General features: G+C 47.0%; 1 protein-coding gene across 1 annotated transcript in view; it reads left to right on the top strand.

The window, feature by feature from the left end:
• The window catches only part of nipal3 (NIPA like domain containing 3), an 82194-nt gene that overhangs the window by 36427 nt on the left and 32951 nt on the right, over positions 1 to 12816 (top strand). The window contains exon 8 of the mRNA XM_080211639.1: positions 5934 to 6022. Coding sequence (XP_080067765.1) covers positions 5934 to 6022 — 89 coding nt within the window. The remainder of the gene's footprint in view (positions 1 to 5933; positions 6023 to 12816) is intronic.

Genomic DNA, 12816 nt, shown 5'->3' with positions numbered 1-12816 from the left:
GCGGAGCCTCATTTTGGAGATGATAAGCCTGTGATCTGTCCTGTAATGGGATTGAGAGTTATAGATAGGCCTGGTAGGTATGGATATGATCGACGCAACTTGTGGGCCGGAGGGCCTGTTTGTGCTGTAGTGTTCTATGTTCTGTGTCCAGCAGTCAGTACCACACATGGCCTTGGTCACGCTGACATCCTGCCTGTCTTTTCTCCTGATAATGACATAGCCGATAAGATGCCAATGCGGGGGTGCATCCAGGAGGTCTTGCTACGGGTAGGCTGATGGAAGGTTGTGTTGGTGATGAGGAGGTCATGTGCTGCACAGGTCTTCATTAAGAGTAATTGGAGTTGGTGAGGCCCCAACTAGAGTACTGTGTGCAGTTTTGGTCCCCTTATTTGGAAAAGGATATATTGGCCTTGGAGGGAGTACAGAGAAGGTTCATCAGGCTGATATTGGAGATGAGGGGAGAGATGAGGAGATGATACTGGAGATGAGGCTTATGAGGAGAGATTGAGTAGATTGGGACTGTACTCGTTGGAGTTTAGAAGGCTGTGGGGGGATCTTAGAGAAACTTACAAAATAATGAAGGGGCTAGATAGGATGGAGGTAGAGAGATTCCTTCCACTTAGAAAGGAAACCAGAACTAGAGGGCACAGCCTCAAAATAAGGGGAGGCAGTTTCGAACAGAGTTGAGGAGGAACTTCTTCTCAGAGGGTGGTGAATCTCTGGAATTCTCTGCCCATTGAAGTAAGAACTTAAGAAATAGGAGCAGGAGTAGGCCATCTAGCCCTTCGAGCCTGCCCCGCCATTCAATAAGATCATGGCTGATCTGAAGTGGATCAGTTCCACTTTCTCACTTTCTCCCCATAACCCTTAATTCCCTTGTCTATCAAAAACCTATCTACCTGTGACTTAAATATATTCAGCGAGGTAGCCTCCACCACTTCAATGGGCAGAGAATTCCAGAGATTCACCACCCTTTGAGTGAAGAAGTTCCTCCTCAACTCTGATCTGAACTGCCCCCCCCGCCGCCCCCTTATCTTGAGGCTGTGCCCTCTCGTCCTGCTATCCTTTCTCAGCGGGAAGAATCTCTCTACCTCTACCCTATCCATCCCTTTCATTATCTTATACGTCTCTATAAGATCTCCCCTCATCCTTCTAAACTCCAACGAGTACAGACCCAGTCTATTTAGTCTCTCTTCACAGTCCAACCCCCTCATCTCCGGTTTCAGCCTAGTGAACCTCCTCTGCACTCCCTCCAAGGCTAATATATCCTTGCGCAAGTACGGCGACCAAAACTGCACACAGTACTCCAGCTGCGGCCTCACCAGTGCCCTGTACAGTTGCAGCAAGACCTCCCTACTTTTATATTCTATCCCCCTCGCTATAAAGGCCAGCATTCCATTCACCTTCTTGATCACCTGCTGCACCTGCAGACTGGGTTTTTGCGACTCATGCACAAGGACCCCCAGGTCCTTCTGCATCGTAGCATGCTGCAGCTTTCCGCCCTTTAAATAGTAATCCCTCCTACTATTATTTCTGCCAAAGTGGATAATCTCACACTTGCTAACATTATACTCCATCTGCCAGGCCCTTGCCCACTCGCTCAGCCTATCCAGATCCCTCTGCAGACTTTCCACACCCTCCACGCAATTTGCTTTTCCACTCATCTTTGTGTCATCAGCAAATTTCGTCACCCTACACTCAGCCCCCTCCTCCAGATCATCTATATAAATGGTAAATAGCTGAGGACCCAGCACCGATCCCTGTGGCACTCCACTAGTCACCAACCGCCAATCAGAATAGTACCCATTGATACCAACTCTCTGCATGGTGGAGGCTACCTCGTTGAATATGTTTAAGTCACGGGTAGATAGATTTCTGAACAATAAGGGAATTAAGGGTTATGGGGAGCAGGCGGGTAAGTGGAACTAACCACTATCAGATCAGCCATGATCTTATTGAATGGCGGGGCAGGCTCGAACGGCTAGATGGCCTACTCCTGCTCCTATTTCTTATGTTCTTAAGAGTAGGCCATTGCTGTTACACTTGCCCACTCCATGCCTCCCTGCTAGATTGCAGAGTCACACCCTACTCTTGCATTGAAATCATCAAGCAAGATCAGTTTTCCAGTACTGCTCGCTGCTTATAGTTGGGCATCTAGTTCTGCGTAGAACTTGTCTTTCATCTCATCCGGGTTGTTCATTGTGGGGACATAGGTGCTGATCAGGGTGTCTTGATGTCTGTTCTGTAGCAGAAGCTGTAACGTCATAAGCTGGTCATTCACACCCTTGGATAGACTATCAAGTTTCCGAACAAGGTGACTCCTGACGGCGAATCAAACTCCAGCATCATGACGCTCATCGCTGCCGCGACCGCTCCAGAAAAAAGTGTATCCGCCTCCAGTTTCAAGACAAGTTTCACTCAGGGCTGCAGTGTCAATGTTGTATCTTGCAAGCTCTCTGGCAACTGAGGCTGTTCTTCCCTCTGGTCTGTCTACTGTAGGGTTGTCCCAAAGCGTGCACATGTTCCAAGTGCCAATGGTGAGCGGTGTCACCTTGTGTTTTATTTTGTTTGTTCAACAGCAAGATGGGATCCCCGCCAGCCGCGGTAAACTGGCCAGGGTGTAGTGAAGCAGGCAATGTTTAGGGCACCTTTTCTAGCCCCTTCCTCATTCTGCGGAGGTGAGTAGTGTGTTCCTAAAGAGGACTGCTCAGTCGCCCAGGTGGACGCCGAGTTTCACTGCTGCTTCAGTCAGCAGAAAACGACCATTAGACCTGAGCCGCCTGTGTGCAGGTCCGTGACTACAGCTCCCAGTGTATCCACACCTGCTGCTTCATCGCTCACCCATCGCCACAGGACTTCAAGGGTTGAACAGGATGATGGTGATGATGATGATGATGGTGTCAAAACTAGCGCATGATTTGGGTTAAAGTGAGGGAGAGTTGCGCAACATCAGCCTCACTCTCTCTTCCCAATTCCCATCTGGATCCAGTGGCAAGACAAGAGTTGAGACAGCTGGCGAAGGGACTAGGCGCAGTGGATGACCAGGACACCTTCTGTGTCTTGTCCTGCTCTTCGTGTTCCACGACGCTTGCAGAGACCGCCTTCTTGGCCATTGGACCTTCCATTGGTCTTGTCCGCTCAATCCGCCGGAGTCTGTCTTCACATGCTGGGATAGACATCTCCCTATCTCACCGAGGGTTGAGACCTGTCGGCTACCCTCACCTGGTTTAGCCGGCTTGTTGAAGCCGTTGCCCGGGGTGTGGCCACTATCATAGAACACTACAGCACAAACAGGCCCTTCGGACCACAAGTTGCGCCGATCACATCTACACCTACCAAGACATAGAACTATCTGTAACTCCCAATCCCATTAAATCCCATATAATCATCCAGAAGTCTTTTAAAAGACCCCAGCGAGTTCACCTCTACCACCACTGATGGCAGCCGATTCCACTCACTCACCACCCTCTGAGTGAAAAACTTTCCCCTAACATCTCCTCTGTACTTGCTCCCCAGCACCTTAAACCTGTGTCCTCTCGTAGCCCTGGGAAATAGCCTCCGAGAATCCACCCTATCTATTCCTCTCAACATTTTATAAACCTCTATCAGGTCGCCTATCAACCTTCGTCTCTCCAGGGAGAAGAGACCTAGCTCCCTCAGCCTATCTTCATAAGGCATGCCTCCCAATCCAGGCAACATCCTTGTAAATCTCCTCTGCACCCTCTCAATATGTTCCACATCCTTCCTGTAGTGAGGCGACCAGAACTGCGCACAGTACTCCAAGTGGGGTCTGACAAGGGTGTTATAAAGTTGCAGCACTACCTCCCGTACGCAAACAAGTATGGAGAGCCACAAGTAAGAGCTGAGTGCCAGGCGGGGACAAAGGGTGGACAAACTACCCTGCCAGTCCGTCCGTTTCTCTCCGTGCCCCCCGCCCCACACACACACACACACACACACACACACACAACCTTAGTTAGGCTGTATTTAGAATATAGTGTTCAATTCTGGTCGTCGCACTGCCACAAGGATGTAGAGGCTTTGGAGAGGGTACAAAAAAGATTTACCGGGATGTTGCCTGGTATGGAGGGCATTAGCTATGAGGAGAGGTTGGAAAAACTTTGTTTGTTCTCACTGGAGCGACGGAGGTTGAGGGGAGACCTGATAGAAGTCTGCAAGATTATGAGAGGCTTGGATGAGTGGATAGTCAGAAGCTTTTTCCCAGGGTGAAAGAGTCAGTTATTAGAGGGCACAGGTTTAAGGTGCGAAGGGCAACATTTAAAGGAGATGTACATGGCAGATTTTTTTTACATAGAGTTGCCGGGGGATGTAGTGGAAGCAGATATCGTAGTGACTTTTAAGGGGCGTCTTGACAAATACATGAATGAGATGGGAATAGAGGGATATTGTCCCCGGAAGGGTAGGAGGTTTTAGTTAAGTCAGGCACGTGGTTGGTGCAGGCTTGGAGGGCCAAAGAGCCTGTTCCTGTGCTGTAATTTTCTTTGTGCTCTCTCTTTCCTTTTTGAATGACTCCCACTGTTCCGATGTGGACTTTCCAACAACTAGCTGCTCCCTGAGCACTTTGGCCCATCCCCGTCTCACTGTGTTAAAGATACGGTGTCAGGAGATACTATGCCAAAATCGGCCTTCCCCCAGTTCAGAATCATAAATTCCAGAACCCTGAAGAGATTGCCCTTCTTTTCTTCAGATTAGTATTATGAGTTTATTTACATCAACTTCAGACAGGTGGGGCCTGGGTTCAACATCACATGTAGAAGAAGACATTACAGCACTCCATCCGTATTGCACTGAAGTGTCAGCCTTGATTTCTTTATTTGAGGCTGGGATTGGGACTTTAACCAGAACTTTGTAACTCAGAGGCGAGAAGCTACCAACTGAGCCACAGCTCAGGCTTATAGAAGTGAACTGAATGGGACAGTACATCCCTACCTGCCCTTTCACACTCTGGGCCAGTGGGTCACTGTGCATCCTCTTATTCTCCAGGACAGTGGGTCACTGCCCATCCTTGTGCATGCTCTGGGGCAGTGGATCTCTGCCCATCCTCTTGTGCTGTGGGACAGTGAGCCTCTATCTGTCTGCTTGTCCTTGAGATAGTGGATCTCTGTCATCTCACACACTGAGACATTAGGTCGCCATCTGTCCTCTGTCACGCTGGGCCAATGGGACACAATCATCTTATACTCTGGGTCCTGGGGGGCGCGGTCACTGCCTGTCTCCTCATGCTTTGGGTCAGTGGGTCACAGTGCATCCTCTTCTACTGTGGGACAGTGGATCGCTGTCTGCCGTCTCTCGCTCTGGGAACACTATCTATCCTGTCGCGCTATGGGATAGTGGGTCACTGTCTATCCTGTCTCGCTCTGGGACAGTGGGTCACTGTCTTATCCTGTCTCGCTCTGGGACAGTGGGTCACTGTCTTATCCTGTCTCGCTCTGGGACAGTGGGTCACTGTCTAACCCCTCTCGCTGTGGGACAATAGATCATTGTCTGTCCTTTATCGCTCTGGGACAGCGAGTCACTGTCAAACCCCTCTCGCTCTGGGACAATAGATCATTGTCTGTCCTTTATTGCTCTGGGACAGCGGGTCACTGTCAAACCCCTCTCGCTCTGGGACAATAGATCATTGTCTGTCCTTTATCGCTTTGGGACAGCGGGTCACTGTCTATCCCCTTCTCTGGGACAGTGGATCACTGTCTATCCTCCTCGCTCTGGGACAGTGGATCACTGTCTATCCTCCTCGCTCTGGGACAGTGGATCACTGTCTATCCTCCTCGCTTTGGGACAGTGGATCACTGTCTATGCTGTCTGGGATGGTGTGTTAGGTAAATGATGTAGAAATTTTGTTTGTCAGGACACTATGTGAGAGCTTGGTTTTGGGGAATCTGATGGTGAAATTGTTCTTTGTTTTATTGAAGGTTTCTACATGAGGTGTCTAAGTTATATGATGCATCCCAGATTACCAGCCTCAGCTACATCCTCTCTACGATAACTGCTGTCATTGCTGGTGAGTATCTGTGCAGACTAATGAGCATCTGATGTAACAGTGAGCCTGGGGGTTACTGAGAAGCCTGGGAGTGGGGTAACAGCCTCCAGTGATTGGTGTGGAGTTTGGGAGTGGGCTATCAGCCTCCCAGGCTGACATCCCACTCCTGATTCACCTCTCAGGAAGCAGTTGTGTAGTGATGTTTCACTGGGCCAGTAATCCCGAGACCCAGAGTGACAGATGGGCTAACAGGGGATACCAGCAGCAGCAGCCAAAGCATTGGCACTACAGCTGGATCTGTTGTTAAGCAGGAAGGGATAAAGAGCACTAGAGCAATAGTTATAGAGGACTCGATAGTTAGGGTTGCAGACAGGCATTTCTGTGGACATGAAAGAAACTCCAGAATGAACATAGAACACTATAGCACAGTATAGGTCCTTTGGCCCTCGATAACAGATACATCTAACCAAGGAAATAGTCTCTGCATGTCCACTGTATCTATTCCCCTCATCATCTTATAAATCTTCACTAAGTTGCCGCTCATCCTCTTCCACGCCAAAGAGAAAAGCCCCAGTTCCCTCAACCGTTTCTCATAAGACCTACCCTCCAAACCAGGCAGCATCCTGGTAAATCTCCTCTGCATTCTCTCCAATGCTTCCACATAGTGAGGTGACCAGAATTGCACACAGTATTCCAAATGTGGTTTCACCAAGGTCCTGTATAGTTGCGGCATAACCCCGCAGCTCTTAAACTCGAACCCCCTGTTAGTAAACGCTAACACACTATAAGCCTTCTCCACGGCTCTATCCACTTGAATGGCAACCTTCAGAGATCTGTGGATGTGAACCCCAATATCTCTCTATTCCGCTACATTCCTCAGAACCCTGCCGTTGACCCTGTAATCCGCAATCAAATTTGTCCTACCAAAATGAATCATCTCACACTTATCAGGGTTAAACTCCATCTGTCATTTTTTTGGCCCAGCTCTGCATCCTATCAATGTCTCTTTGCAGCCTACAACAGCCCTCCACCTCATCCACTAGTCCACCGACCTTGGTGCCATCAGCAAATTTACTGACTCAAGCTTCAGCCCCCTCCTCCAAGTCATTGATAAAAATCACAAATCGCAGGGGACCCAGCACTGATCCCTGTGGTACACCGCTGTAACTGGTCTCCGGTCTGAAAATTTTCTAACCACCTCCACCCTCTGTCTTCTATGAGATATGATGTGGAGAAGCCAGCATTGGACTGGGTTAAACACAGTAAGAAGTCTCACAACACCAGGTTAAAGTCCAACCAGTTTATTTGATAGTAAACGCCATTAGCTTTCGGGGCTCTGCCCTTTCGTCAGGTGAGTGGGGAATTGTTTCAATGTGAGAAGACTAAGAGATGAGCTTGGATTAATACTAGGAACTAATGTTGTTGCCATTACAGAGACTTGGTTAAGGGAAGGACAGGATTGGCAGCTTAACATTCCAGGATACAGATGTTTCAGGCAGAATAAAGGGGTGGGGGAGTTGCACTACTGGTTCAGGAGAATATCACAGCTGTACTCCAGGGGGACACCTCGGAGGGCTCATACAGCGAGGCAATATGGAATAGGAAAGGTGTAATCACAATGTTGGGGTTTACTATAGACCACCCAACTGCCAGCATGAGATTGAGGAACAGGTATGTTAATATTCTAAATTGGGGCAAAGCCGATTTTGATGGCATCAGGCAGGAACTTTCAAAAGTTAATTGGGGGAGTCTGTGGGAAGGAAAAAGGACATCTGATAAGTGGCATGCTTTCAAAAGTGTGTTAATTAGGGATCAGAGTAAACACATTCCTCTTAGAGTGAAGGGCAAGGCTGGCAGAACTCAGGAACCGTGGCTGACTCGGGATATTGAGACTCTGTTCAAGAAGAAGAAAGAGGCATGTGACATGCATGGGCAGCTGGGATCAAGTGAAGAGTATAGGGGGTGTAGGAGTAGAGTTGAGAGAAATCAGGAGGGCAAAAAGGGGACACGAAATTCTTTTGGCAGATAAAGCAAAGGAGAATCCAAAGAGCTTCTACAAATACATAAAGAGCAAAAGAGTAACAAGGGAGAGAGTAGGGCCTCTTAAGGATCAACAAGGTCATCTATGTGTGGATCCACAAGGGATGGGTGAGATCCTAAATGAATATTTCTCATCAGTATTTACTGTTGAAAAAACCATGGATGTTAAGGAACTTGGGGAATTAAATATTGATGTCTTGAGGAATACATATTACAGAGAAGGAGGTGCTGGAAGTCGTAAACACATCAAGGTAGATAAATCTGCGGGACCTGATGAGATATATCTCAGGACGTTGTGGGGGGCTAGGGAGGAAATTACGAGTCCCCCAGCCAAGATATTTGAATCATCATTGGTCATGGATGAGGTGCCTGAAGATTGGAGAATGGCAAATGTTGTGCCTTTATTTAAAAAGGCTGCAGGGAAAAGCCTGGGAACTACAGGCCAGTGAGCCTCACATCTGTGGTTGGTAAACTGTTAGAAGGTATTCTGAGAGACAGGATCTACAGGATTTAGAAAAGCAAGAACTGAATAGGAACAGTCAGCATGGTTTTGTGAGTGGAAAATCATAGCTCACAAATTTGATTGAGTTTTTTGAAGGAGTAACATAGAACATAGAACATTACAGCGCAGAACAGGCCCTTCGGCCCACGATGTTGCGCCGACCAGTTACAAAAACAATGACCCACTAGCCTATACCAATCCCTTTTCGTCCATAAACCTATCCAGAGATCTCTTAAACGCCCCCAAACTAGAGTAACCAAGAAGATAGATGAGGGCAGTGCAGTTGATGTTGTCTGCATGGATTTTAGCAAGGCCTTTGACAAGGTACTGCATGGTAGGTTGTTGCATAAAGTTAAATCTCTCGGGATCCAGGGTGAGGTATCTAAATGGATACGAAATTGGCTTCTTGACAGAAGCCAGAGGGTGGTTGTAGAGAGTTGTTTTTTCAAACTGGAGACCTGTGTGCCTCAGGGATCAGTGCTGGGCCTACTGTCACTTGTCATTTATATTAATGATTTGGATGAGAATATAGGGGGCATGGTTAGTAAGTTTGCAGACCAAGATTGGTGACGTAGTGGACAGTGAGGAAGTTATCTTCAATTGCAGCGGGATCCTGATCAAGTGGGCCAGTGGGTGATGAATAGCAGATGGAGTTTAATTTAGATAAATGCAAGGTGATGCATTTTGGTAGATTGAACCAGGGCAGGACTTACTCAGTTAATGGTAGGGCATTAGGGAGAGTTACAGAACAAAGAGATCTAGGGTACGTATTCATAGCTCCTTGGAGGTGGAGTCACAGGTGGACAGAGTGGTGAAGAAGGCACTCAGCATGCCTGGTTTCATCGGTCAGAACATTGAACACAGGAGTTAGGATGTCTTGTTGAAGTTGTACAAGACGTTGGTAAGACCACACTTAGAATACTGTGTACAATTCTGGCCACCCGATTATAGAAAGGATATTATTAAACTAGAAAGAGTGCAGAAAAGATTTACTAGGATGTTACCGGGACTTGATGGATTGAGTTATAAGGAGAGACTGAATAGACTGGGACTTTTTTCTCTGGAGCATAGGAAGCTGAGGAGTGACTTTATAGAGATCTATAAAATAATGAAGGGCATAGACAAAGTAGATAATCAATATCTTTTCCCAAAGGTAGGGGAGTCTAAAACTAGAGGGCGTAGGTATAAGGTGAGAAGAGAGAGATACAAAAGTGTCCAGAGGGGCAATTTTTTTCACATAGAGAGTGGAGAGTGTCTGGAACAAGCTGCCAGAGGTAGTGGTAGAGGTGAGTACAATTTTATCCTTTAAAAACCATTTAGGTAGTTACATGGCTACGATGGGTATAGAAGGATATGGGCCAAATGCGGGCTATTGGGATTAGTTTAGGGGTTCTAAAAAGAAAGGGGCAGCATGGACAATTTGGGCAGAAGGGCCGTTTCCATATTGTAAACCTCTATGACTCTGTAGCCAGATTTTGGCAAGGTGTAAAAGTAACAGGGTTGTTGTGGGAGATTTTAATTTCCCCTATATTGACTGGGACTCACTTAGTGCTAGGGGTGTGGATGGGGGCAGAGTTTGTAAAGAGAATTCAGGAGGGCTTCCTGGAACAGTATGTAGATAGTAACAACTAGGGAAGGGGCCATACTGGACCTGGTATTAGGGAATGAGCCCAGCCAAGTGGTCGATGTTTCAGTAGGGGAGCAGTTCAGGAACAGTGACCACAGTTCAGTAAGCTTTGAGGTACTGATGGATAAAGATAAGTGTAGGCCTCAAATTAAGATGCTAAATTGGGGGAAGGCTAATTACAACAATATTAGGCAGGAATTGGAAGAATTGGGGGCAGATGTTTGAGGGCAAATCAACATTTGGCAACTTCAAGTATAAGTTGATAGGGATTCAGGACTGGCACATTCCTGTAAGGGTGAGGGATAAGCCTGGCAAGTTTTGGGGATCTTGGATAACAAGAGATATTGTGAACTAGAAGAGAAAAAGGAAGCATTTGTCAAAGCTAGGAGACTGGGAACACACGAAGTAAGTATGGAATAGAAGGAAAGTAGAAAGAAACTTAAGCAAGGAGTAAGAAGGGCTAAAAGGGGTCATGAAAAAGCATTGGCCAGCAGGATTATAGAAAATCCCAAGGCTTTGTGTGTGTGTGTAAAGAGCAAGAGGATAGCCAGGGAGAGGGGTGGCCCACTCAAGGACAAGGGAGGGAATCTATGTGTGGAGCCAGAGGAAATGGGCGAGGTATTAAATGAGTACTTTGGGTTAGTATTCACCAAAGAGACAAGGACTTGGTGGATGATGAGTCTGGGAAAGAATGTGTAGATAGTTTGAGTCATATTGAGATCAAAGAGGAGGAGGTATTGGGGTTGGTGGGAAACATTAAGGGAGACAGATCCCCAGGTTTGATGATATATCCCAGAATCCTGAGAGAGGCAAGGGAGGAAATTGCTGGGGCCACGAGAGAAATCTTTTCTGTAAAGCCTCATTGACTACAGGGGAGGTCCCAGATGATTGGAGAATAGACAATGTTGTTCCTTTGTTTAAGAAGGGTAGCAAGAATAATCCAGGTAATTACAGGCCAATGAACCTGCCATCAGTGGTAGGGAAATTATTGGAGAGGATTCTTTGAGATAGGATTTATTCCCACTTGGAAAGAAGTGGACCTATGAGTGAAAGACAACATGGCTTTGTGAAGGAGAGATCATGTTTCACGAACTTGATCGAGATTTTCCAGGAAGTGACCAAGATGATTGATGAGGGCAGGGCAGTGGATGTTGTCTACATGGACTTCAGTAAGGCCTTTGATAAGGTCCCCCACGACAGACTGGTGCAGAAGGTGAAGTTGCATGGGATCAGAGGTGAGCTGGCAAGGTGGACACAAAACTGGCTCGATCAGTGAAGACAGTGGGTAGCAGTGGAAGGGTGTGTTTCTGAATGGAGGGCTGTGACAAGTGGTGTTCCTCAGGGATCAGTGCTGGAACCTTTGGTGTTTGTAATATATAGAAATGATTTGGAGGAAAATGTAATTGGATTGATTCACAAGTTTGCGAACACAAAGGTTGGTGGATTTGCGGATAGCGATGAGGACCATCAGAGGATACAGGAGGATTTCGATCAGATGGAGACTTGGGTAGAGAGATGGCAGATGGAGTTTAATCTGGACAAATGTGAGGTAATGCATTTTGGAATGTCTAATACAGATAGGAAATATACAATAAATGGCAGAACCCTTAAGAGTATTGATAGGCAGAGGGTTCTGAGCGCAGAGGTACATAGGTCACTGAAAGTGGCAATGCAGGTGGAGAAGGTAGTCAAGAAGGCATACGGCATGCTTGCCTTCGTCGGCCGGGGTATTGAGTTTGAAAATTGGCAAGTCATATTGCAGCTTTATAGAACCTTAGGCCATACTTAGAATATAGTGTTCAATTGTGGTTGCCACACCACCAGAAGGATGTGGAGGCTTTGGAGAGGGTACAGAAAAGATTTACCAGGATGTTGCTTAGTGTGGAGGGCATTAGCTATGAGGAGAGGTTGGAGAAATTTGGTTTGTTCTCACTGGAACAATGGAGGTTGAGGGGTGACCTGATAGAAGTCTATAAGATTATGAAAGGCATGGATAGAGCGGACAGTCAGAAGCTTTTTCCCAGGGTGGAAGAGTCAATTACTAGGGAGCATAGGTTTAAGGTGCAAGGGGCAAGGTTTAAAGGGGATGTATGAGGCAAATTTTTTTATACAGAGCAGTGGATGCCTGGAACTCGTTGCTGGAGAAGGTAGTGGAAGGGGATATGGTCGTGACTTTTAAGGGGTGCTTTGACAAATACATGAATAGGATGGGAATAGAGGGATATGGTCCCCGGAAGGATAGGGGATTTAGTTAAATTGGGCAGCATGGTTGGTGCAGGCTTGGAGGGCCAAAGGGCCTGTTCCTGTGCTGTAATTTTCTTTGTTCTTTGGCAGCCCTGGTTATGCAATTCTCCAGGACTCTGGCCCCAGCGTGATTCAGGTGTAGCCAGCTCCATTGGAACAATTCCCCTCTTCCCAGTACAGGTGACAGTTTCCCATGGTTTTGAAACCATTTCTCTCACACCAACCTTTGAGCCACACATTTACCTCTTTAATCTTATTGATCCTGTGCCAATTAACTTGTGGCTCAAGTATTAATCCAGAGATTAATTAGAGTAGCTCTACTGATTAAGGATAGCATCACGGTGGTATCAAGGGATGATATTGGAGCCAAGGAGCAGAGGGTGGAATCGTTGTGGGTGGAGA

Source organism: Carcharhinus amblyrhynchos, chromosome 24 (assembly GCF_965287045.1).
Source record: "Carcharhinus amblyrhynchos chromosome 24, sCarAmb.v2.hapA, whole genome shotgun sequence".
NCBI classification, from domain to species: Eukaryota; Metazoa; Chordata; class Chondrichthyes; order Carcharhiniformes; family Carcharhinidae; genus Carcharhinus; species Carcharhinus amblyrhynchos.
This window is presented reverse-complemented; position numbering and strand designations above follow the sequence as displayed.